Source organism: Taudactylus pleione, unplaced genomic scaffold (genome assembly GCF_031769625.1).
Source record: "Taudactylus pleione unplaced genomic scaffold, aTauple2 ptg000366l, whole genome shotgun sequence".
In the NCBI taxonomy this organism is placed as follows: Eukaryota; Metazoa; Chordata; class Amphibia; order Anura; family Myobatrachidae; genus Taudactylus; species Taudactylus pleione.
The window spans coordinates 10,911,736-10,939,735 of NW_028284767.1; the positions used below are offsets into that span (position 1 = coordinate 10,911,736).

At 45.7% G+C, this 28,000-nt stretch overlaps 1 protein-coding gene across 3 annotated transcripts; it reads left to right on the forward strand.

The window, feature by feature from the left end:
- The first annotated feature begins 334 nt into the window (after positions 1-334).
- On the forward strand, positions 335-27,997 carry TMEM25 (transmembrane protein 25). Of its 3 annotated transcripts, none has more exons than XM_088444498.1 (9): positions 335-399; positions 1,354-1,479; positions 5,179-5,412; positions 10,415-10,654; positions 10,781-10,909; positions 11,633-11,660; positions 17,938-18,038; positions 18,752-18,820; positions 27,705-27,997. In XM_088444498.1, exons 2-9 carry the CDS (start codon positions 1,434-1,436, stop codon positions 27,776-27,778), a joined length of 921 nt encoding a protein of 306 aa, XP_088300624.1. In that variant the 5' UTR covers positions 335-399; positions 1,354-1,433; the 3' UTR covers positions 27,779-27,997. The 3 variants fall into 3 exon arrangements, with proteins under 3 accessions (XP_088300624.1, XP_088300626.1, XP_088300625.1); XM_088444500.1 differs by having other exon boundaries at positions 10,478-10,654; XM_088444499.1 differs by lacking the exon at positions 335-399 and adding an exon at positions 973-1,061.
- Positions 27,998-28,000: the final 3 nt, after the last annotated feature.

Genomic DNA, 28,000 nt, shown 5'->3' on the forward strand with positions numbered 1-28,000 from the left:
CAAGTGAAAATGTGAAATAGATGCGCACAACAAGGTCCGTCAACAGATCGTTCGGGCTCAATTAATCAGCAACTAGTGGGGCCTTGGCTATGCCCAGTCTGGGCATTAATTGAAGATGTGTGTTGGAGGCATGGCTGTGTCACCTGGGGGGTGGGTGGATACACCTCCCCTGTAACCCCATTCCCCCAGACTGCACCAGGTCCCGGTACTTAATACCCACGTCTCGGCGCCATGCGTGTGATTCTGAACCGGCCTTACTTGCATATACTTGACTACGGAGTAAAATATTTCAAATGAGGCAGACCTGCAGACCCTTGCTGTGGGGGACAAGTGAGTCTCGTCCTCCGCAGTCTAGCTGTGTATCTAGAGAATGGTCCCCACTCCGCGAAGGAGCTAAAGGTATTATTAAAACCAGAGAAAGTCTTACTCTGTTTCAGCGTGCAAGGCAAATGGGCCCTAGATTGCACACCCTGTTCTTTTATGTGCAGTGGCGATGGGGTTACTGATGTGAACAGATGAGCCATCCGTCACTGGGTCTTCCTTTATCCATCTGAGCAGCTCTGGTTGTGAGTAAGACCCATGTGTATGGGGGTCTTGGGGGCAACCGCCTCACCGGTAATCCAGCTGCCTGAGCCCAATCTGCACCAAGACAAACTGACAAACTCTTCCAGGTGCCATCAAGATGATCAAGGGGCATGTGCTGTGCCATGCCAGCATGACCCGTATAGGGGCAATCTACTGTGTTTAGGGGTATTAAGAGCAGGTGCGCTAATGGGTGGTCCAGGTGGCAGGCCACTCCCTAGTTTCCACACCCAGGCCACTCCCTAGTTTCAAGTCATATACAATATATTAAAAACTTGAAAATGTCCCTGCTAATGAGAACGTTTTCATAAAGTTCTGGCACAGAAAGCATTCAAGGGGCATATTTATCAGTAATTTTGCTGGAAATCCATAAAAAGTAATCATTCCTAGAATCTGTGTAGGTGGATACCAAAGTAGAGTTACTCCATTTTCTATTGCAGAAGTGGAGATCCCTTCCCACCAGCCTGCCAGGTCCAGTGGTACGGTATCAATTTGCTTCTAACTCATCGCTAGGACAGGGTTTTTCTTGCAACCTTTATCCCAGCACTGCAAGAATAAGAAATGATTTGTGATTTTGGCCGATATATTTTATCATAACCGCATGAAAAAGCTGGGGTGTATTAAATATGCCCCTAAATCTTTTGGTTTAGTTCCATTTAAATTTGTCTTTTTTCTCAATTTTGTTTAACTTAAAGGCTTAAGGAACATACTTAGGAATATAGAGGATACTTAGGTGGCTTGTTTTCCTGATAATATTGTTCTGCTCCTCAGCTTTACGTTCTATGTGGGACCGCTGCCAGCACAAATGTTTTCCCCCACAGGAATGAGGAAGCTCTGATTATCCCTTCAAAATGTTGTGGCTTTCAGTTCTGCTGTTCCAGCCATTGTTTCAGAGAGGTGGGTGACTTATAAATGAATGTGAAACAATACAAGTTGTTTGAGCATAAAGGTGATCTTTGTAAATATGTATGTCATGTGATAATGTAAGTACATCCTCTTCCAAATGTGTTTGTGATAATCTAATCTCATATGACAAATAAACCATAACAGACTTTACTTTGGGCCTGATTGAGATGTATACTAACGTATTCACTGCTGTGATCCTACACGCGCTGCTGTGCGAAAATATGCTGAAGCTGTAGCCGGCTGGAAATGTATTGAGATGCCCACCAGCGGCTTCGCAGATGCAAGAAAGAGCGTACAAATACGCAGCCGCAGACCATTCCATAATCGGCCATAGGAGAAGCTTTATGGGCATGCAGAATGGCTGCCTCAACTGAGCCGTCGGAACCACCTCATCTGCGTACGGGATCAAAGGCGCAGGCTATGACACGGCCCTAAACCGGACGGGATACACCGTGTTTTTTGCCTCCACTCACCGTTATCTTGTTCAAGCGATCCTGTCCCATCGCGTTAGGCGAGCAGCATCGCCAAGGTACCTTGGCGCATCCACAGTGTGACCATGACAAATGCGTAGTCGCCCGCTCAGCTGCTTCTAGGACCTTCCTAACTTCACATCATGGAACAATATTTTTGCAGTAAAGTAATTTATAGATTGGTAAACTCATTACATAAAGGTATAGACCTTATTGGCTACAATTTTATTTCTTACTGAATAAAACATGGTTATCATGGTACTTGGAGGATTGGGATTCAGGACTGGACCCTAGGAGCTAGCTGTGGCAACTGTTACAATGGTGAGACAGTATGGCCAAAGTGTCCAGGTCTCTATACTGGTAGGTTAACAGTTGGAAGTGCTGCATGAGATGTCCCTGAGAATTAGCAGGAAGCTGCTGAGAAGACTGTGGAAGCAGTGGCGTAATACTGTGGACTGCCTAAGGGTGGCAGGAGCAGCGTATAGTTGTGCTGTTGGTAGCAGCAGATGTTCTGCATATATGCTTAACGGAATGCAATCAGGATACCAGCGGGCGCTATCCCGACACTGATAGCCCGACAGGGGATTAAAGATAGGTGTTGAAATCCCGACACCTATCATTAGCCCCACTACAAAATACCAACACCCGACATACCGAACTAAGGTAAGACGGTTGTTAGCGTCTAGCCGTAGGGGGGAAAGGGTTAGGTTTAAGGACCCCTGGATCCTTAAACCTAACTGCAGGTGGAGACAATTATTTCACTTGCGATTCTGTGAGGAGACCTGGAAAACATGCACTATTTGAGGTCCTGAGGACCGAGTTTGAGAACCTGTGTCCTACACCTAGATCTAGACTGCCTAGAGCCTAACAACACAGGGGGCCTTCTGCTACGTAAGGTAAGGGAGAGGCCAAGTGGCAGCCCCTACATTAACTAATCTGACTTATGAATATTACCAAAAGCTGTATTGAAACCACTCCGCCTTGGATACTAAACTGGCTAAAAGGCATTTCCCCACCTACAGGAGTCAGCTTATACTCGGTACAGTACTAATTAGTGCACACCCTATCTCATAGTTACCAAAGGTATGATTTCACACCACAGTTCACTGTTAGTATATGTCAGCCTAGAGCCTAGGAAACCTGGAAAATTACATCTATCAGCAAGGCCCATGATTATGCCCCTTTGTTGAGAACCATTGTGTGAGCAACTAATGACCAGACGTTGTAGAGCCAGAAGAGGTTCCATATGAAGAACATCAGTCCCTACTGTATCTAACCCCCCTAGAGACTAGATTCTCAAGTCATAAAAGCCAAAGGAGAGAGACCCTTACTGTATATAGAAGCTGCCGTGTGGGGACCAGAACTGGAATAGAAGAACAGTTCCCACAGACTTAAAGTTCTTGATAACTTGGTAAAAAGGGTGGCCGGGGACCTTCAATTGGTGCAGGCAGCACTTGATGGGGGCTATTGCCATCTGGGTTGTAAAAGATCAGAAGAAGGACTCTAAGGGGTTAATTTAAACCCGCGGCTAATTGTCGCACTGGACGGGATTCAATTAGTGGGGATTCCACACGTGGGTGTCCCTGAGACCCCACGCGCGAGTCCCCGCTGTTTGACTTTACCTCGCACCTCATGTAGGTGCGATGTAAAATCAGCGTGAGGCCGACCTATTCGGCCTCGCGCGAGGGGGTATTACTAGGGATGGACATCGATGGTTGATGTTTGCCTACCATCGATGTTTTTCTTACGATGGCAGCATTCCGATGTTTGCTGCCATTGAATGGTAATCATTCAATGGTGTTGCGATGGTGGCTTCCTTTCTTTAACTATTAAAAGCTCTGCCTCCCCTGGCTGCTGTGTGCTGTGTCTCTGCCTCTGATTACCTTACTGGCTCATGTTGCTGGGATCGTTGGAGGCTGCCTCTCACTGCCTGAGACCTGGCCCTCCCGCCCCTCTCTGCTAGCTCTGCTTGGCTCTCTGAGACAGTGAGAGCCAATCAGTGTGCAGCCCTGGCCCTGCCGCAGCTGTCACTCACAGACACACACAAAAGGACAGCTAACAACGTTTTCACAGCAGAGATGGGGAGTGATGTCTCTGCTGGTGATGTAAGAGGTTAGTTTTCTGTGGTTATAAGAATATTTTATACATGTTTTTTACACTTCACTCTCTTGTTGCTTAAAGTGCCCACAGCAGCAGCAGCAGCATGGTAGTGCCAGTGTGTCTCATTCTCCTCCTAGTCCTCAGTCAGCTCTGCCTGCCTGAACTTTTTTTTTTTCTTTCTTGTTGCTTTGTGTCTGAGCCCCTCCCCTAACCCCGCCCCTTTACTATTCATATGAATAGTTTTCACCATTAAATACTTTCGATGCGATGGTTAGTTACCATCGTATCAAAAGATTCAATGGTGGAAGCACTGTCATCATATGATGGTGAGCTTCCGATGTCCATCCTTAGGTATTACACACTGATTCCGCAGTTCTCGCGCTGGAGTCCCGGTCTAGTGACGTGGGGAAATAGTTATTTAATTGAATAGCTAAACCCCGTGTCGCGGGACTTTTGCCTGTCAATTAGCTGCGGGTGAAATCCTACGACTAATTGAATATGCCTTTAAAAGAATCAGTAATCTTCCATGTGAGCCCAGAGACAGAATGTGCCTGCTGAAAGCAGGGTGATACTAGGTCAGGACTATTTCTGTGCCAACAGGACGGGTCCGCAGAGCATAAAGCACCAGATTATGCCTAGGAAGGGTTGTCCCAAGGGATTATATGTGTAGTATTATGTTCCTCTCTGTTGTGTTACTGTACCACAATGCCATTGTTAACCCTTTCATAAAAGTGCTCTAGTTCTTTGGTGATTGTGTTATATGAATGTAAATGTTGTTTGTTTAGATTTTTGCCTGGATGTGAAAATAGTAACAGACATCCACAGTAAGTGGGCGGTTATAAGCCAAAGTATCTTCTGGTGACCACTAACCTGGTCCCAGAGTCATCTCTGGTTAGCTCAGGCTACACTCTCCATCAGTTAGTGGGTGGGTAGACAGTAGGTGCCCCATATCATGCACCAATCCATTAGGAAGGGTAGTTTTACTTAATGAATTGGCAGTTTAGTGTATTATAGAAGAGATGTTCTTTGTTGGTCATTTAAGTAAACCTTATTATATTTTGAGAGGTAATAGCATTTATTTTCTATTCCTTAAGTTTTCTCTTATGTTTGTACATTCCAGGACTTGGGAACCCAGTTTACAAGGATGAGTCTCGTGGGACATTCTGTGAAGCTAGCAGCTCCACTCTCAGCTGGTACTTGAATGGTATAAAGCAGGACGTAGGGCTTGGTAGAGAGCCCCCATTTCTGCTACCAGTGGCTTCTGGCAGCTCTAGTACTTTGTCACTTGAAGAAATTATTGGGGAAAACTGCAACAAGACAGAAAACAGAGGAGAAGAGTTGCTGAACATACATTGTGAGTGTGTGTATATTCTGATTCTGTACACACTACAAACATTGGTTTTGCGTGAACTGCAAACCTGTCACATTAGTTTTCTGTGCGTGTTAGTTTTGCATCAACACAAAAGAAAAGAGTGGGGTATTACATGTGGTGCACAATGAGAATCCCTGGTCTGTAATTTACCAGTGTTACTCGTTAGTTTTGCGTCTGTCAAGAAATGCAGCAATGCCACCTGTTCTTCACAAATCACCTTCCTCCTTACATACCCACACCTTCCAACATCACCCCAACCAGTTAATAAAGTGCTCTGCCCAAAGTATCGTCATTTCATTAATTCAGCAATACTAGGTTACCTGGGAAGTACTGGAGCAAAGCATGTTGTTTTTGGCATTGGGTCAGCTGTCTTGTTGCTTGGTCTGCATACCTCCTCCCTAGGAGTTTGTCACAGCTTGTCAAATGCATGAGGCGATTGGCCTGCTTGTCACTGTCTGTCTCATTAAGGTACTGTACTGATTAGAGGGATTGGGTACAGGATCCCAACGGTCAGGATGGCGAAGGTCAGAATAACGACAGCAGCATCCCGACAGTCAAAATTCTGACAGATTGAGGCATTCTAACCCTTACCCTAACTAACCCCTCACACAGCCTAACCCTAACCCACCCCTCACGCAGCCTAACACTAACCCACTCCTTCTGCAGCCTAACCCTCCCTTCCCGCAGTCTAACCCTAACCACCTGCTCCCACAGCCTAACCCTAAGCCACCTCTTCCAAGGCCTAACCCTAACCCTCCCTTCCCGCAGCCTAACCCTAACCCCCCGCTCCTGCAGCCTAACCCACCCCTTCCGCAGCCTAACCCTAACCCACCCCTTCCACAGCCTAACCCTAACTCACCCCTCCCGCAGTCTAACCCTAACCCACCCCTCCAACAGCCTAACCCTAACCTACCCGTTCCACAGCCTAACCCTAACACAACCCTTCTGCAGCCTAACCCTCACTTCCTGCAGTCTAACCCTAACCCTCCGCTCCTGCAGCCTAACCCACCCTTTCCGCAGCCTAACCCTAACCTATCCCTTCCGCAGCCTAACTCTAACCTTCCCTTCCCGCAGTCCAACCCTAACTCCCCGCTCCCGCACCCTAACCCTCCCTTCCCACAGTCTAACCCTAACTTACCCCTTACGCAGCCTAACCCTATCCCACCCCTCCCGCAGCCTAACCCACCCCTCCCACAGCCAACCCTAACCCACCCCTTCCGCAGCATAACCCTAACCCTCCCTTCCCGCAGTCTAACCCTAACCCCCGCTCCCGCAGCCTAACCCTATCCCACCCCTTCCATAGCCTAACCCACCCCTCCCGCACCCTATCCCTAACCCACCCCTTCCGCAGCCTAACCCTAACACAACCCTTCCGCAGCCTAACCCTAACCCACCCCTCCCGCAGCCTAACCCTCCCTTCCCGCAGTCTAACCCTAACCCCCTGCTCCTACTGCCTATCCCTCCCCCTAGTGCCTAATCTTAACCCACTAAACCTAAGCCTAACCCTAATACTTTGTGTCGGGATTCTGACCATTGGGATGCCACTGTTAGTATTGTGACCTTTGGCTTTCTGACCGTCGGGACTCTGGGCCTGATTCAGAGCTGGACGCTCTGACCAGAGCGCTCGCTCTGAATCAGGGCCCTTCTACCTGAAAATGGAGCGGCCTCTTGGCCGCTCGCATAGGACCATCGCGACCATCAGGCTTGCGACAAGACCCTGCGGTAGGGTCTCGCTGCCGCAAGCCCTGGAATGATTTTGGCTCTATCAGAGCCAAAATCACTCCCACTGACATCACTAGTGATATCAGTGGGGCCGGACCCAGACGGTAGGCGTTCCCATGGGAACGCCTCCGTCTGGCAGCCACGCCCACCAAAGGGGGCGTGCTGTCAGTCACCATCGACAGCACGCCCCCTATGGTGCGAGACCCATAACGACGGCTTGGCCGTCGTTATTCGGGTCTCGCGCATGCGTACGACGGAGCTCCCTCCGACGGAGCGTCCTGCGCTCGCGAGCGGGTCTGAATGAGACCCTCTGACTACATCCCGATTAGAGCAATATTGATAATAATATAGATAATGATAGAAGCTGGGAGGTGAGGTCCTTAACTAAGCACACTTTATTTTGTTTAGCCCATTTTATTTAGTATACCGGTATCCATGTGCAAAGTTAAATTTACTTGTATCACAGTATGAAATATTATACAGTAAGTTTAACTGATAAAAAATAAACAGGCTACTGAACTCCTCGCTATAGCGGCCCCTGTGCTTACCGTTAATTGGTCACTCCCAGGTCGTGTACACAGGCAAAATGCTTAACTTTAAGGAGTGTAGTGAGGGGCGTCTTATTAGAGGATTGCGCCCATGTGCAGTCACCAAGCCGACCCTTTGCGCCGGAGTATGTGTAATATAGACTTACAGATAATTTATGTACATGCGCATACCTCCGGGAAAAAGACACCACTGCCATTCTCCCAGAGATTTCTTCATCTGTGGCAGTAAGTTAAATATATTGAATGAGTGTGAGGTGTGGGGCCCCACTGGACCCAGAGGCCATGTACAAAGCACGTCCTGCACCCATCATAGATACGCCAATGAGTGTACAGAATCAGACCGAAGATTGGAGTATTAGCAAGAACCAAAGTTTATAAATGTATTTAAGCTCATGCCAGGAACATATTTCAAAAGCACAAATCAGTCAGCATAAGTAAGTTATCAAGTGCAAAACAGCTCAAGTGCAGTGTAAAGCTCTCCTTGGTACTGAAGTGTCTCGATTTCAGCAGGTTCACCTAGATCAGTGTTGGCTAACCTTGACACTCCAGCTGTTATGGAACTACATAACCCAGCATGCACTGCTACAGTTTTGCTATTAGGGCATGCTAAAACTGTGGCAGGGCATGCTGGGATATATAGTTCCACAACAGCTGGAGTGTCAAGGTTAGCCAACACTGACCTAGATTATTGCCCACATTCATAGTTTACAAAGCAAGATAGCAGCATTTGCCTAGGAGCAGAAACTTACATGTGCAGTTGGGCAGAATAAGGGTGTTCCTTGCAAAGTATGGAGTAGTTGCATCAATGTGCTTACGTTTTTTGATCAGGGCAAAAAGATCTCATATTATGAGCAAGATAATTGAAGTGAGATAGTTTTGAGTGCATGATACCATTTCCACTCCACAAACTTTTGTTTGTTTTTCTTGCACTAGCATACTGTACCTCCCAACTGTCCAAACAGTTCCAAATTGAAGGAACATTGGACCTCATTCAGAGGCGCTCGCTCTGAATGAGGGCGGACGTTTTTTTCTTTAAAAGCCGGTCTCCTGGCCACTTGCTAAGCTGTGCTTTTGAGATGTGGCCAGGTGATGGTCGCGACCATTGGGCTTGCGACGAGACCCTTGTGGTAGGGTCTCGTCTGCCGCAAACCCCAGTGAGCTTCCGGCTCCAATAGAACCGGAAGCTCACTACTGACATCACGTGTGATGTCAGTAGTGCCGCCCACAAATAGCAGGCGTTCCTTCAGGAACACCTCCGTTTGTCCAGCCACCCCCCACCCTGCCTACAAAACGGGGCGAGCTGTTGATCAACATTGACAGCCGCCCCGTTTGTAGCGAGCCCCGGAGCGAGTCGAGAACCATCGACCAGCTTGCGAGCGGGTCTGAATCAGGCCCATTGTCCTGACTGCATAGGACTGTCGGGAGGTAAGTTCCAGTTACTGCCGGAAGAGGTGCAGCATTTCTGGGGTTACTTTAGTGATGGTCAATAAGGTTGTGTGGTGTACTACCGATGGACGGGATATTCCCCATCATTGCATGAACATGCTCCCTTTTGGCAACGCGCATGCAGTGTCCCATTAGAGAATTAGTTAGTTTTAATCACTTTTATGCAGAGCGAGTGGTTTTGTTTTGAATAACTCTTTTACATCCACATATCACAACTGCAGGTGGTTCTTTTTCATTTTACTTTTCAGGTTACACATTATACTAAATAAGATGAATGTAATTATAATGTATTCAAAGCTGCTGTCGGTCAGATAGGGAAAATATGTGACCATTTTTATTTAGAAGATAGTGGATGATTTCATTATTAGTCAAATGAATAGTAAAATCATATTTCAGAAAAGTTTCACTAATCATTTTCACCTTAATTGAAACAAATGACATTACATAAGTGCACAGTAAATCAAACAACAACAAACTCATGTCAAACTAATAAATAAGTGTCACATATAGGAACACAAAGTTATGTTTGAATATTTCAGCAAAATACTAATACTGTGTCAAATGCTTGATATTATATGTATGGATTTAGTATTCCGTGGCATCCATTTGTCCTACAGCTGTCTTAAACCTGTTATTTACTGTCATTATTATATTTCCCCATTTTGTGCCTTTAAAAATGTAAAGCTTGGTACACACTATACGATATATCGTTCCGACATATATCGGAATGATACATCGTATGGTGCGTACATTTGATCCGTCGTTTCAGATGGTCGTTTATCGCAATGTCTCATTTGCAGTCCAGCATGTGAGATGAGACAATGCAATGAACGACGCGGTGCTGTTACATGCAGCATGTAACGATATATTTCGCCATCGTATGCCTGATCGTGCAACATGCCATGTATAGTTACATCGGTTGGCCGTTGCACAGTTGTATGGTAATCTACACTTATTTTGGGGACATTTCAAGTCTTAGAAACATGCATTTACAATGTGCGGCTGCGCACATCACAGAGAGTTACTGTACCCCAACATCGCACATTTTCTTGCCACCTCTGTGTCATGGTGTGAGCAGGTGTGATCAAATGTATAATGTGAGCTTGTCTTACACATGGCCATTGTGTGTTTCTGTTCTTCAGTATGACTGAGAAGAAAAGTACTTTCCTATAAGTTTATGTAGAATGAAACTGAATTGTGAGAACATATTGCTTCATAGCAAAGAATATGTTTATGATGAATACAACCTTACATTTCCCACTATACAGTCCCACCTGATTCTCCGGTTAGAAAACCTCATGTCTCTGGACTATCCCTCCTACTTCTCCTAGTGATCCAAACTCGGCCTCCCTCCAGCTTCACCATACGAGACCAAGATGGACAACAGTTTGTCAACTCTTCTCGTTTGCTTCTGTTGGACACGCGCAATGTGGAGGGCAATGGCAGTCTGAGAGTAAAAATCAGCACCGAACAAAGTGAAGTCAGACAAACTCCAGTGACAGCAATGGGTGAGTTACATAAATCATAATCTACCGCCTGTAATACTTACATCATATAATATGTTTTACATAACTGTAGGTGTCTCTTCATTATTGTAAATAGTAATCTTATTCCTACTTTGCATTAAATTGTAGGTCTCCTTTCAACCCGTATAGAGATCCCTCTGTTGGTTCTTATTGTCGCCGGTTCAGCCCTGGCTGCTGGAATTCTTCTGGTTAATATCCTGGTCTGGTGCCTTGTGTTGAAAAGGAAGAAAAAGAAATGTGAGTGACAGCTGATAGGAGCCTGCTCATGTCAGGAAATGGGACTATTCCGAGGGGTTCAGGTAAAAGGCGAGAAAAGCAAGTGTAACATTGGATAGGATGCAGGGCCTGATTCAGGTTGGATTGCAACTGCGATTACGCACACTATCGGCCGAATGTTGCGTTCTGCGCATGCATATGCATCACAGTGCGCGAACTAGTCACTGCGATCGGGACTGCGATCGCAATGACTACGCAGACCCATCGCAGAGAGATTGACAGGAAGTGCCGTTTGTGGGAGGTGATGGGGGTTGGTCGACAAAACACAGACGTGCCAGTGCGTTTGAACGTCATTGCAAGGGTGTGCATAAATTATCCACTGCGATGGTGTACGCAGCTTGTGTACTCACTGCGTACCGGAAGGTTAGCAATTATCGAGTAAGGTCTGACCTTGTGCAAGTGTGCATGAGGCTCTGATTGTACTCGATGTTACCGATGGTTTCACAGTCTTGCTAAGTATTACAGATGTGTATAAGGTAAGGTTGGCGTTCTTAATGTTGTGCTGCAACGGCAAAGCGATCGCAGTGGATTAGCTTACCTTCGCAGTGAGACTGCGTGCGTAATCGCAGCTGCGATCCAGGCTGAATCAGGCCCACAGATACAAGGAAGCGTGTGATATGATGTTGGGACGGGATGAGATGGTACCTCTTAATAAACTTACAGAGCCTTTCTTCCTTTTTTTAGATGGTGTGGAGAACCGACTGACCCTAAGGTGAGGAGATTAGTTAATATCTTATGTACTTCCCACAAATAGACTTTTATCCAATTTGGTCACTGGCTTTTTAGTGCAAGTACATTGGTAACATTCCCACAGTAGGTGAGATGATGCATTACATTACCATCACACCACAAACACAGGGAGCGGTTAGCAGATATAACGTGTCGGCGGGTGCAGAAATCTGACACCTGGAAATTACAAAGATGTGTGATAAAGAACATCATATACTGTAGTTCTAAAAGCAACATGTTCTTTTATTGAAATTCCAAGAAGTTTACCTCCGGTTTAGCCTTTAACATGCTTGCTGCTTTAAAAATACAGGCATACTCACATGTATTCCCGCAGAGGCGCCGGCTTGCAGCCTATCACATTTAGCCCCATATCATTATACCGCCAGGCTCTGTAAGGCAATAGACAATAAAACATCAGTACTAATCCTCCAAAGGGTCCTGTTAGTAGCTGTAATTCCCAGTAGAAGCACTGTATATGAAGTCTGTGAATAGAGAAAATTCTTCTAGGCTTTAGGCGAGGGTGAAATTCCTCCTAAGTGTCGCCTTGATACACACTACAAGCTGGGAACTGAGGAGTCAACCGTGTCCCAGAAACAGAAACCAGTAAATATATGTTGATGTGTATGTTGATGTGTATGTTGATGTGTATGTGTTCAACACCTTGTTGCTTTTTCTATATGGCATGCTCATTGTGATTCATTTCAAGGTGTAATAAAACTTATTCTACATCCATATATATATGTGTTCACCATATATCCCTACATAAATATTAGAGCGCAGTTTGTTCACCTTTTTGTTTCTGCTAGTGAGGTTGACAATTACCTCTTTTTTCACTGCTGCACTGATATTTGAAACTCCTGCTTGATTAACGCTAGGTATTTTGTTTATGCTCGTATTCTTATTCATCAACGTCTATGCAATTGCACTACCCCAGTCCTCTGTCTGTGAGAGCAGCTGCCATGATATAGTTAATAGTTAGTTGGATGGTGTGATAACTTTGGGTAATTAGCCTGGTAGATTGGTGTTAGTGGTGCAGTTATTAGATGGTGTTAGTGGTGCAGTGATTAGATGGTGTTAGTGGTGCAGTGATTAGATGGTGTTAGTGGTGCAGTGATTAGATGGTGTTAGTGGTGCAGTGATTAGATGGTGTTAGTGGTGCAGTGATTAGATGGTGTTAGTGGTGCAGTGATTAGATGGTGTTAGTGGTGCAGTGATTAGATGGTGTTAGTGGTGCAGTGATTACATGCAGAATTAGAGTCCACACATTGCATTCCAGTAAAACAAATGAAAATGGTGCTTTTACTTGAGCATGGACATCAGGAAACAGAAATAAAATAATAAACAACCTAGCCCTTTCTTAGGGCAAGAGCTCACTTCTTGAACCCTCTCTATAGAAGCAGCTAATCTGCATGAAAGTCTCTCCCAGTCTCTGAGATTTGTGGTCCTTCCTGCCGCATGCAGGACTGGACACTGGCCTCCTGGCCTGGTATAGCTTTCTCAGCTTGTTGGCTGCCGCCTCTCACAAGGACAGTATCAGAGGTATATGGATCTGCCTGCCTCCTTGCAGGTATGATCCTGACCACCTGGTCTGCTTCACTCACACTGCAGCCCCACCTGGACTGTCTGGCTGTGTTCACCAGCAGCCTCACCTGGGCTCTGGTCATACGGCCACCATTACACATCTTCCCACAATGCTTTTGTACTCTGTGTGTGCGGATCTCTCCTGCCAAACACAGAATCTGCTGCTCACCAGCACCATCTCTGGTGATACTGCCACAGTGGTTAATCTTTTATATCTAAAACGTCCACTGTTCCTTCTCATTCTAACAAAACCATACTGGGTGCACACAAATGTCACTCTCCAATGCTGGATTTAATATGGGTGGCTTACGAGTGTGGGTTACAGTTCGATCATTGGGGCAGGGCCAGAGGAGATGTATGTAGATGGAGTTTTGTTACAGCTTTATAATGACTACCAGGTAATTTTATGTAAGGTAGCTATTCTGCAGATCATGCTGACCTAGGATGCCTGAATAGGAGAACAGAAAGGCGAAGGTATGCAGAGACTAATGAAGTGTATCACTGATGAAATAATGAGTAAACAACGCAATCTGACGGACTTCACTAGTCAATTGTTTGATGGCGGCGGTTGTGCACACAGAGTCGTCCAGCCAACATAAACACGGATCTGAGCGCAAGGCCTATGGTCGTATACGTCTACTAGATGCTGCAGCGGAACGGCGAGTGGGAAAACTTGTTCAGTCCCACAAATGGGCAACAGTGCATCAAATTACAGATAATCTGAATCAGGGACAGATTGAGATGACCTCTCAACAACAGTATGCCGCACATTACATAATATGGGCTACAGAAGCAGAAGGCCTGTCCGTACGCCATTGATATCAGCTGCAAACGGGGGAAATGCCTCCAGTTTGCTCAGGAACACAGGAATTGGACATGTAAATGATTGGAAATCCGTCATGTGGTCTGACAAGTCACATTTTCAATTACACCATGCAGATGGTAGGGTGAGGATATAGAGACAACAGCACAAACACATGGACACTTCTTGCATAGTCGCCACTCTTCAATCTGGCAGAGGCAATCAATGAAATGTGCAGCATATTGTTCAATGAGAGGCCAACTGAATGGTTGGGTATGATATGTCGACATTCGTCATGTCGACATGAGAATGTCCATATGGTAATTATATCAACGTTGTCTACATTCTTTATATAAACAAAGATGAAATGTTGACATGTTAGAATGTCAACATGTCGTCCCTGGTGGCCCTTCCAGGTCGCGGCGGTCATTTGACTGTGACTTCCAGGGGTCAGAGCTCCGATCCTCCGGCATTCGGGTGAGTATTTCTCCTCTAACATGTGTATCCCTCCCCGCCTCACTACTCGCCTAACCTCCTCCCGCAGCACAACCACCTCCCTGTCAGGATGCAGCCTGGGATCGGCCACAACTCACCGCGGCACTGGCTTCCCCTGATCTTTCAGACGGTCAGACGCCAGGTGCAGCGGTGGGTGGTGCGCTGACTATTCTTCCTGGGTTCTGCTAAGACTTCTATGCGATGCTCAATTGCGGAGTTTCTCGTGGCTGCGGTCATGGGCGCAGCCATGTTGTCTATATCAACTGTTTGGACCTTCCCCCAATGGTAGTCCAGTGGTCACTTAGCTGATTCCTTTCTCCAATGATCAACTACCTAAGGGTATATAGCTGGACTCCAGGAACAGGAAGTTACCTGTACAACTTCGCTACTACAGTGACTGTTTGCTGTGACAGCGTCCCAGGCTCCTGACTGTGGGCCTGATTCAGAGCTGAACGCTCTGACCAGAGCGCTCGCTCTGAATCAGGGCCCTCCTACCTTTTTTTGGAGCGTCCTCATGAGCGCTCGCATAGCTGTGGGTTACCACCCACAGCTATAGCGAGCGTCCATGATGATGGTCGCGATGGTCTTGACCATCGCGACCATCTGGCTTGCGACGGAGACCCTGCGGTAGGGTCTCGCTGCCGCAAGCCCTGGAATGATTTTGGCTCTATCAGAGGCAAAATCACTCCCACTGACATCACTAGTGATGTCAGTGGGGCCGGCTTGAGACGGTAGGCGTTCCCATGGGAACGCCTCCGTCTGGCAGGCACGCCCACCAAAGGGGGCGTGCTGTCAATCAACATCGACAGCACGCCCACTTTGTTGTGAGACCTGGAGCGATGGAGAGCCCGTCGCTCGCCGGGTCTCGCGCATGCATGCGACGGAGCTCCCTCCGTCGTGCGCATGCGCAGTGGGGGAACATCGACCCGCTTGCGAGCGTACTGCCGCTCACGAGCGGGTCTGAATGACCCCCAGTGCTCGTTCCTAGTGATTGACTCCTGTATTCTCTCTCAAAGGAAATCTGCGCCTGGATCTCCAGTGATTTTCTCTAGTGATTCCTACAGTCGGTGTACTGATTCCCTGTGACATTCTCTAGTATCCTCTATCAGTGAACTGAAATTCAAAGAAGAGTCTCCAGTATATTCTACAGAGCATACAGCGCCTCTGTACTGCTCATTGCGCAAACCTGCAATCTGGATCCTCTGTACTGCCCAAAGATGCACACCTGCGTCCAGATCCTCCGTACTACCCACGGTGCATACCTGTGTACAGATCCTCCATATTACCCACAGTACAAAACTGCGTACAATCTCCAGTACTATTTACAGTGCCAGCCAGTGTACGCATCTCCTCCTCTTAATCACCAAATCACATTTGCAGAATCCATTCTTCAGTGTTCTTCTCCAGTGAAGCTTTCTAGTCTCTTCTTCAGTGTTGATCTCCTTGGTATTCCCAGGTACCTGGCCTGAGGGCTGTGACCTGCTCACTTGGTGCGGCAAAACCCAAATCCCAATTGGAGGAGTCACTGGTGAAGACCACCAGGTGGGTTAGACTCCGCGTCTCAGGTCATGTCTCGCCAACACCTTAGCTTGGCCTATGAGGAAGACATATATACAGCCACCCCATTTGCTGCATCCTGCTCACCCTAACCCCCCGTCTCTTAGACCTCTAACTGAGGATACCCAGTGTCTGGACTTGACACTCCTGCAGCCTAACCTTCTCCCACATCCTAACCTCCCGTACCCGCCACCCTACTTGCCGCAGACTAACCTACTCCCGCAGCCTAACTCCTTCCCGCAAATTAACCTCTTGCCACAGCCAAACCTTCTCCCGCAACCTAACCTCCCGCAGCCTAACCTCGTCCAGCAGCCTATGATTCTCCCGCAGCCTAACTTTCTCCCGTACCCGCCACCCTACTCGTCGCAGCCTAACCTCCTCCCACAGCCTAACTTCTTCCCACAGCCTAACCTCCTCCCGCAGCCTAACTTCTTCCTCAGCCTAACCTCCTCCAGCAGCCTAACTTTCTCCCACAGCCTAACCTCCTCCCGCAGCCTAACCTCCCGTACCCGCCACCCTACTCATCGCAGCCTAACCTCCTCCCACAGCCTAGCCCTAATGTTGACATTCTGACGATGGCGATATTTCATCTGTTGACATTCTGACAATGTTGACACACTGCCTGTCAACATTTCAACAATATCGACAGAATAACCTGACATTGTGGTATCGATATTATGAATGTCAACATGGTCATTGTCAAAATCTTGACTATATCCCATCTGAATTGTTCCCTTATTCAGTTTGCCTGTAATCTGATGCACTGCTGCCTCTCTGTGGGAGTGAACAAACCTGCCCACACTCCGAACCTCTCTTCGTTCCGCGCCAGCATCCAGGAGGTGTTTACAACCACAGACCCAGTTTTTTGTCTGCTTGTCCACTCTGTGTGCACATTAACTTTAATACGGGCCGCCGTCAAACAATTCACCAGTGCAGCCGTTTTGATAATGTTCACCCCGCTGCTGCTGCGAGCACCAACAATCATTCCACGTTGAAAGTCTGTCAGATCTAATTGTTTACCATTATTTCATAAGTGATGCACTTCATTAGTCTCTGCATACCTTCACCTTTCCATTCTTGTACAGAGTCAGACATCCTATGTCAGCATTATCTGCAGAATAGCTACGTTGCATAAAATCACTTGGTGGTCATAATAATTTGGCCACTCAGTGTTTGCTAATAGAAGTATGTTATATTGGATTATGTGAAGAATCATGAGACAATGCTAGGACTGGCTGATTAGAAATGCAGGTATTATGGTGTTTGCAGTGTCTCATGCATTGTACTGTGTGTATAATCTATAGAGGTTTCTTAGATCTATGTAACATCATTTGGATACAGATGTGGTGTGGGGAAGCGATTTTATTGTGTTATCAGTAGAAATAAAGATGTTAGCTTAGTAGATGTATGATATGATGCTGTTGTGCTTAAGGCATCGTGCCTTTTAAGGTGCCCATCCACTAGACGATTAAGTTGAGCGATTGAACGATCGTTATCGTTCAATCGTTTGCAAATCCTTTGCAAAAATGTCTAAAACGACCAGTGATGGGCGTGCCCGCTGGTCGTTTAGACATCTATCATCGTGCAAACATATTGGACAACCTGACGATAACATCAGATTGAGCATGTTTACAGAAGATTGATGAGCCTGCTCGTTCAGTGCAGGCTCATCACAGACTGACAAACGACTGCACGATTACAATGTCGTAATCGTGCAGTCGATTTCATATCTGCTAGTGGATGGGCACCTTTACACTTTGTGCCCTTATATATTTGCAGCAATGTATGTTTTAGAATCTCCAGGTGTCTTTATCTATGTCCACAGCATCTCCAATAACATGAAACTGAATAACAGCAGTCTGCCCCGGGAGCACATGTCCCTGCCATCTAATCTGCAACTCAATGACCTCCGACCACAGGCAAGAGGTAGATAATTGTTTCTTTACTTCATGATTCATTCCACTTATTCCACCCTTCTGGATGTATCTGTTATATAATAATGTTTCTTAGTGCTCTCTCACCAATAAACCATTGAATATGAATATCACAAATGGTTCTGACATTGGCCTAATGGTAGAAAGAGTGCATTGAAAAACACTGGTTAACACTGGGGGTGATTCAGTTTTGGACGGAATTGCAAAGCTGCACGCAGGCTATAGATATGATGTATGCACGCAGGCTATAGATATGATGTATGCACGCAGGCAGCTTAACAATTCTGTCCTTGCTAATACGCAAATGTAGCAGGAGGTATATGACACCCTCTGCTGCATTTGCGCTCCCAGCACTGCGACTGAGGATCGTTGCGATGGTGGACAGCGCCGGGCCGCCGGCCAGCTGAGTAAGCTGAGGCTTACTTAGGCTTGCGAGGCTTGGAAACTGCATCTGTAGACGCAGTCCCTGGCTTTGCCACTTCTGGAAAACAGGGCCAACACGCTCCCGTTTCCGGGAACGCCTGCCGCCCCCGCCCCCACACCGCCCCTTAAATTACCTCTGCCTGTTAATCAGGCAGAGGCATAGAAGGGTCTGCATGCGATCACGCAGGACCTGTTGTGCACATTCGCAGACTGGGTCCTTCGTACGCGCAATGCTGATTCAGGCCCTCTGTGCTTATTTTATTTCTTTTGTATCTAACACAGGGCCAGGTGACTCAGAATACAACACACAAGAGGACGTGTCTGTGCCGTGTGGGGGGTTGAATGATACAGGTAAGTAAAATATCAAGTATATACATATACATTACTATAAATAAATGTTGAACATATAATAAAACAACAAATCAAAAGTTTACTGAAATCTTGTGTGGATAATGTGTAACTCTTTTCACCCTGCCAGTTACTGGTCCACCAGTCAGTTAGTGTTATGCTTAGCCCTAGCACTCTGGGTAAATTACACATGGGTTAAATACATCACCTAGACAACTAGTGGGTCAAATTCACACCCTTTTATTATATATAAACACAATGCGCACAATAATAGTAAAATGTGACATAACACTGCAAATTACATACTCCTATATCTCACCAGTGTCTTTGTCCCAGGTGTGCAATACAATACCAGCTTCCGAGCCACCCTCTGCCATGTGGTAGAGACTGAGCTCAATGTTCTCCTGTGTTTGGTTTGTCCACAAAGAATGTTAAAGTCTGCTCAGGCTTTGATATACACATAGATACAGTCTTGGACCAGTCCAAAAGGAATAGTTATTCTTGGTCAGCTGTGTCCTTCATCTATGTCTTTCTCACCTACCAGGGCCTGCCCATAGATCTTCCCTGTATTCAGCTCACTTGCAGGAACCCAGTAATATAGATGCAACAGCCAAGAGGCATATTACAGTTCACAAACATATTTATGCAACAGTACAATGGACAAAACTACATACATACATGGATAAGAAAGGGTGTTGCCATCTTGTTAAAAATATAAACGATGAATATTTATTATAGTACCCTCACAAACACATTAAAATTATGTTGTTTTAATTACAGTCAGCCTACTTCAAGGCCCTTATTGTAAGTACATTAGAGATGTGCGCCGACCCCCGTGTTTTGGTTTTGGATCTGGATCTCCCCAGGTTTTGGATCTGAATCTGGTTTTGGATTTTTTTTCCTTGGTGTTTTGTTTTTAGGTTTTGGTTTTGGATCTGTATTTTTTCCAAAAAATTATATAAACAGCTAAAACCACATAATTTGGGCCAGTTTTTGTTCCTACATTATTATTAACCTTAATAACAATAATTTTCAGGCATTTCTAGGCATTTTTAACCACCTCACAGCTCACAATATTGATTTGACTATTTTTCACCAATACAGGCCAAAGGTTGCAGCGAGCTGGCTGGCTAAAGTAAGCAACAGAGCAGTGGCACAAACGCACGGCAGTTTAAAAAAATATCAGACATCTATGAAACATTGCCACACAGCAGTGGCTGACAGGATGGCAGTTTAATAAACTATAATAATGTCAGTCGGCAATGCCCCAAATTGTGCCAAATGTAAAGGAAAGAGGCGCAAGATGGAATTGTCCCTCCCACCCACTCTTATGTGGGATATTAAAAAGGACATGCACAGTTTAACAAACCAAGGGGACCATTTATTGATGATCGCATTTTGCAATGCGATCAGGGCATCCAGTACCGCCCATGATCGCATTGTAAAATGCGATCATACCGGCTGAATGTATGTACCGGCACATGCAGGGAGACGGGCTCCGCAAGGAGCCCTTTCCTGCCATGTGGCCGGAGTGCATGCGGGGCTGCTGCGCATGCGCAGTCCCGTGGACTGCACATGAGCGGCGCCCATTGCCGGCGGAGGGATCTGGGAGATCCCTCCACAGGCTGACATGCGGTAAGTCCCCATAGACTACAGCGGCTAACACTATCTTCAGATGGCGCTAGCTGCTGGGACCAATATCGGGAATGCTTTGCATTCCCAATATTGATGCATTTGGCAGCATCGCATCCCCATAGAAACCTATGGGGGAGGTGGCTGCCGGCGTCAATGGAGGGATCACAGCAGGTATCGGAGATACCTGCTGCGGTCCCTCCTTCATACATCCGGGGGATACTTAGTATTTGAGGTAAACCCCCTAAAACAGGCGTTTTCGGGGAATTTACCTCAAATTAACTTTGATGGGCCCCCAAGCCACTAGAACTGACACTTTCGTGGCTGAACTCCTTGGTTTGTTTGGGCCCCCACAAAACATTTTTTGGAAGGATTACCTTCAATTATTAAGGAGGAGGCTGATGATGAGGGTGTTGGTGGTGGAGATTGCATGTGCTGGTCCAAACTGCTGGTAGCTGATATTGGACTGCTTGTTATTACAAATTATAATTTTATTAAACAAATTGAACTCGCTGCAAATTACGTAACAGGGAGGAGGTGCCTAGATGGTTAACATCCCTTCCTCTGGTAACTTTGGCTTTACAAATGGAACAGATGCCTTCACAACTGTTATCAGAATGTAGATTAAAATAATTCCACACCCAAGACGTTGCTTTTCTGGCTTTCTTTTTATCATTAGCAAGAACTGCTGCCACTGGTGGTTGATTTACGCTAACCACATCCTTATCATCAACATCCACATTAGCGTCAGATAGGACACAAATTTCCCCCTCATCCTCCTTTTGCACTTCCTCCACACTATCATTGTCATTTTTTATTATTTCACAATCTAATACTAGCACAGCCATCATGGCGTCAGTGATCCGCTGTGAAACTGTGTGACAGCTGTAATACTTACTTCCTCTATCAAAGGACTATTTAATAGTCAATTGTTTTTTAAATTACTTCCGATCACGAATGAGGATGTGGATGATGATGCAGGTGTTGGAGATCGAAGGTGCTTGGATCCCACAGAGAGGGACCAGGTCGGTGACACTGGACTTGTTACTTTTGAGTTTTGGAACTTGGCGAAATACACTTTGATATTTGATGAATGCGCTCCAAGTGACGTAACAAGGAGGAGGTTCCTAGGTGGTTTAGGTCCCTCCCTCTACTCACTCTTGCTTTGCAACGGTCACATATGGCTTGACAACTGTAGTCCGGATTGGGGTGGAAATAATTCCACATGTGAGAAGTGGATTTTTTGTCTTTTGTCCCAGCATGACAACAGTGGGCTTTGGCTTTTTCAATCCATGGGCAACAGCTGTTGCCTTACTTACACAAAGGACATCCTCGGCATCAACATCCTCATCACCAACATCTTCATCATCCTTAGCACCTTCAACTACCAAAATATCCTCCTCCTCCATGTGCAGTTCCACAGAAGCAGCCTCACTGACTACGTCTGCAAGATGTTGACTGCCCTTCCCCACATTTACAGAGGGCACACAAATGTTGGAACTTGGAGGATCCTCCAGTACAGTAGTATTTAGGTCTGGCTCACACATGGCAACCACGGACACACTTGCACTCTCCTCTGGGATTTGTGATTTCGATTTCTCAGGGCACACAGTTGATTTTTCCGAAGGGCTATCAGAATCAGAACCAGCAGTCTTCATAAAGAAAGGCCAAGGCCTTATCCTTTCCTTGCCACTTCGTGGAGTGAATGGCATATTGCCAATTTTTTATTTATCTAAAGGCAAATTCCCTTTCAATTTTTTTTTCTTAACTTTAGTAAAAGTAGCTTTACCATATCGATGGCGTGACTTAAGCCCTGGGGCATGGGCCTTCATAGAGGGCGAGGAAGATGATGGCCTTGCACTGCTGGCGGCAGCTACAACATGTGGTTCTTGGCCTTGCTCTCCTGTCATGTGACAGCCCTCCATATTTTCTGTGGTCTTGAAGCAGTGTCACAAGCACCAATAGTGTAGCCAAGGTGCGGTTACAAAATTCACACACGTGCAGTCGTGCGCACACAGAAATTTTTTTTATAAAAAAATACACTGTTGTTTTTTTTTTTGCCGGTCCACAACTTGGGCCCAGAGCACAGATTGATGATGACTGGAGTCGGGCAGCACTAGGTTGCGTTGCCAACTTGCTAGATCTTGTTCGGCAAAGCATAACACGCACAGACACACAGACAATTATTTGAAAAAAAAAGACAATGGGCCAAATGTAATAGGGTGTCAGTTTTAGTAACTGTACAAACTCGCACTTTCTCGCACTTTTAAAAAGTGCGAGTTTGTACTGAAACTCGCAAATTCAATAGCCTGCGAACTTTTCAGCTCGAGGCTACTGCATTTGCGAGTGCAGGTGAGTTTAGGACTATGTAAACTGACATCTTTTAGCATTAAAAGGTGCGAGTTTTAGAGAAGCCATCACAGATCAGTGAGATCCGTGATGGCTTCTGTGTGTGTGTGTAAAAAAAAAAAAAAAGAAAAGTGCACCCCCTCCCCAAAAGAATAACCAGCCCCGGGCTTTATAAAGCCTGTTCTGGTTCTAAAAATACAGGGGCCAAAATGCGTAGGGGGCCCCTGTATATTAAGAACCAGCACAGGGCTTTGTTGAGCTGGTCCTGGTTCTGGAAAATCAGGGGACAAAACGAGTAGGGGTCCCCTGAAAATTCCAGAACCAGCACCGAACTCTGTCTAGCGGGGGGATAATGCCACAGCCAGGGAAAACCTTTCACCGGTTTCCCCGGCCAAAGCATTACCCCTGACCGCTAGTCAGTCCAGGCCGGGGATACCTGGGGAGTTGGGTACCCCCCCAATAAAGGGGTACCCCTCTCCAGGGCACCCCAGGCCTAGACTGATAGCCCGGGGCTATCCCCGGCACCCTAGGGCGGTGGGTGCCGGGTTGATAGTGTAAAGTGTAAAATTACATTTTCTATATTGTCTTTATTTGTAGAACCACAAGTACCAGCAAGCCTCCCCTGCATGCTGGTATTTGGAGAACCACAAATACCAGCATGCGGGGCATTACGGGCCCGCTGGCACTTGTAGTTCCACAACTAAAGAAATACGTAAATAAAAAAACATACACCGTGAAAGTATAATTTTAATTAAACATACATGCACACTCACACTCACACATACTCACCTAGTATCCGAAGTAATCCATAGGGGTGTACCTGAAAAACAAAATCCATACTCACCTCTCCTATGCGTCGATCATGTCCTCTTCTCCAGGTAGGCAATCCAGGGGTTAAAATAAAAAAACGCAAAAAAACCGAACCATACGGACCGAGCAAAGGTATGTGTGTACACATACCTTTGCTCCGCGTAAATGACCGGGGCACACGTGTGCCCCGTCACTGAAGGGGCCGCCAGCCAATCAGGGAGCATCTCCGTCGGAGCAGCTCCCTGATTAGCTGAATGCGGCCAGCCTGTGTGTCCCATAGACGTCTATGGTGAGAAATCCCCATAGACGTCTATTGTGGGAACCGCTACATCGTAGCCGCAAGATTAATTGATGTTAATCTTGTGGTTACATCAATGATACAATGTCGCGTTGGATCAGACTTGGATCTACAAAATTTGGGTGGGTTCGGATCTCTGAAAACCGAACCCGCTCATCTCTAAATTACATTTGTTTTTTGTGTAAGTACTTTTTCTTTCTTATATAAAGAAAAGATGCTTTGCAGTGGGAAAAAGTCTTTTTTCGCCAGCGCAGTGACGAAAACACATAGCTCTGTGAACTTATCATGGATCCTATTTGTTCAACTGAAGCAAATAGGATAGGGTGAAAAAAATTCGGCAAAGAACAGGGATTATCGGCAAAAAAAACCCGTTTTTTCACCCCCGAAAAAATATTGGGGCTAACTGGATACCAGAGGAAATCAAGTTACAATAAAAGCGTTTATTTACTAAATTAGTAATTTCAATACAGTGTACATAGTATGTAAATAGATATTGTTACTTTATGTGGTCAGCAGACCAGCCAGATGACTATCAGCTTAATCCCACTATAAACAGCCATGCCCACCAATCCTTTGCCAATCATATGTAGCCATGCACTCAGATATGTAGTAATTCAACCACATACAGCCTAAGGCCAGTAAACAGTCTAATTTTTTATATTAGCCGCACAATTTAGTCAGTATCGTACCCCCAATACTTAGCCCTCTTTTCCCCATTCCGCATACAATTCTACCTACTCCCTACAAGAAGGCATGTGCCAGCCTCCTTTACACTTATCCTGTACTTCCCCATTCTTACTCCTCTTTGATACCTTCCTAGAAACATGCCTTTGCCTCCCCTATTCTCTAGAAACCCTCCCTTGATTCTACCACCCTATTTCTCTCCTCCCCTATGCCTCCAAGCCCCTTCAGCTGGTCATATATAAATGCTTTATCTCCTTCCTCTTGATCCATTCCCTCCTTGATCCATTCCAATCCGGTCTCCAGCTTTTCCACTCCATGGACATTGCCCTCAACCAAGATGTCGGCCATGTCCTCTTGGGTGACCCAGAGCTTCTTAAAGTTTAACATCCCTAAAGGTGCCTATCCATTAGGCGACCTGAAAGTCTGAATGACTAGTGTTCAGACCTTCAGGTTGCCGAGGTGTGGGCACCGCACTGAACGTCATTCAGTGAAGGAGCCCGACCTCCTATCCCTGACCATGCCGAACCTGACGAGCGTCGTCAGGTTGACGGGCATGTTCAGTAGACAATCGGGGACAGCAAGGACACAGTGTGCACGCTCATCGCTGGTCCTTGCCTGCTATCATCCATTACCCAACTTTGTGAACAATGCGACTAAAACCTCCTGGTTTTGGTCGGATTGTACATTGTCTTGCCCCACTTCCCAGCCTCCTCTCCAATCAGTTGAAATACCTTTATCTCCTACTCCTCCCAAGTCCTCTATCTTTGTTGAGTCCACCCTCTCATTTGTTCCCTGCATTCAGGGCTTGATTCTGAGTCATATGCAACTCTGCCAACTTCCATATGCCGGCCACGTACTATATTATCAGTCTTACGGATTTCTACCACTACACTGCCCCCAGCCCCCTATGTGCTAGAGCACCCATCAACATTATTATTCACAATGAAACATACTCCATGCCGGGTGCAAGAGATCCGTCTGAAATAGGTTTCCCCTCAGCATACACATGACTCTCCCAGGAGATGGTTCTCCTCCGTGCCTATGCCTAGTTGCGGCACAGCTGACACTCACCTTTTTCGCAGAGAAAAATGGCCGCGATCCGTCAGTCTCTCCCAGTGCTGCCGTATTTTCCATAATATTTCCAGGATCAGGCTCTTTCTTACTCTGGAAGCCACTAAAACTATAATCCATGCTCTTATCATCTCCTGCTTTCATTATTTTAAATTAATCCTCTCTGGCTTACCCCACTAACACCTCTGTTGCCACTGTCTGTCAGTCCCTGCACTTGCTTCCTATCCTATAGCATAAAATTCTATTTCCTTTTACGTATCTTCAAATCGCTCAACCACTTTCCTTCCATCCCCTACAAGCTCATCTCCACACACATTCCCTCCCGGCAACTCCACTCTGCCAATGACGACCCCCTCCATGATCAGCTCTTCCCACTCCCACATTCAGGATTTCTTCCACGCTATGCCCAGCTTCTGGAATGCCCTCCCATGTGCAATCAGACTTTCTCCCTGCCTCACTCCAGCCTACCAGTCCTGCTCCTCACTCTCTCACATCTGCATCCCATTGCCCTGCTCCCCTCTCCTTCTTTGTGTCCATCCATTTCCACTTTAGACCATAAGCTCTAGAAAACAGGACCCTCTCTTCTTTTGTGCTACATAATTATGTAACTTCCATGGTGTAATTATGTATATGTGTTAATTTATGAAACTGTTTGTAACCCTCTAAATGATTCACCTTGTACTATGTAATCATAAGGTATGTTGTATTTATATGTATGTCACTACATAATCCTTGTGCCACCATATAAATAAAAGATAACAATAATAATAATAATAATAATAATAACAACAATAATAATGTAGGTAGAGAATCACTATCTAAGCTAAGCCAGTACACTGTAAGAGAATGCCTGACCATTTGCACTGTGTTGTACATTGTGGAGCTTTCTTCTGACCTGGGGTTACTACCAACACATATATGTAAATCAGATACAAAAATAGTAGTGCTAAAGTAATCCTTCTGTTGCATTTCCACATTTCACTAAACAATTTAACAATTGCTTTTTCTTAATCCCAACATATGCGTTGTATATAGAAAACACCACCTTCAGGCTCTCTCACCCCTAGGTACAGCCATCACTATAGGCTTTCATGTCCATAGCTTAGAACATACAGTATAAATATAACACATGCGTCAACCATTGGGGGTGCTATTTGAATATAATGGTTGTTACTACAGTAGACCCAATACATATCTTTCTTGCAGTAGATCACAGAGATTCTGTTGTTTGTTGTGATGACCAGGTACTATTATTCTGCATGGTGCACTGTGATCTGCAGAACCCAGCCCATCAGTATTTAGCCACTGTAGGTTTTAGGACAATAACCTCCTTATAATTGTAGGACACCCATCATTGTAAATTCCATGTTGATGGCACTAAAAGGTTTAAATTGTAACTAAAAAAAAAAGACAGTAATAGAGGAGTATAGATCATCCCATAGTGCTGCTTCTGTCTTTTATACTTCAGGGAATGCATGAGTAATTGTTTTGGGCATTGGAGGTGTTCCAAGCCTTCTTATTGGCTCTGTTACACTGATCTCCATTAGCAGTGTTCAGTGAAGGTCAGGCATTCAGTGGAGGTCAGGAAATGCAGCTGATATCAAGTGAAATAATAACAGACATTTATAGCAAATGGGAGAGCAAACATTTAGGGCATGATGCATCAACACTAAAAATGTGGTCAAACCTCTGAAAATGCTGTTTTCTGAGGCTTGACCGCGATCACGATATGCACCAAGCTCCGGAATTGGGGGTGTATTGGGCACACATTTTTATTTTAATCATTTATTACAAAAGCCCTCAGTTTACAAATATTTATTTAAAACATGCACAAGACACTGTCTGCCTACTTCTGTGACAACACAAGTTGGAAAGAAGTTGGTTGATCTGCTGAACACTTTGGTTAGGTGTCTGGAGCATCGTTTTGAGTTTTGTTTTGTTTTTTTCGCATTGCTCCCAACTGTGAATCGGCCCCAATATATGAATAGTATACTATAAGTTTTAGCTTTAATACTCTGACACCAGTGTCTTTTTTTTCTCCAGGGCTTGATCGATTTCCACTTGTGGGCTACATCTATAGAGCATCGAGTGTGAGCAGCGATGAGATCTGGCTGTGACCGCCTGTGCCATTAGCAGAATGTATTCATCAAGTAGCTAAACTCTCCTATGTTGGGTCTTTGGCAAATAACTGAACAATGCATTGCATCTGTTAGTCAATGTTAAAGGCACAGTAACATCAAAATAGTCTTTACTTAATTATAGCTAATTTTATTATTATATTTTATTTATAAGAGGCTACAAGGGTTCCGTAGCATCGGACAAAGGGATCCCAAGCACTG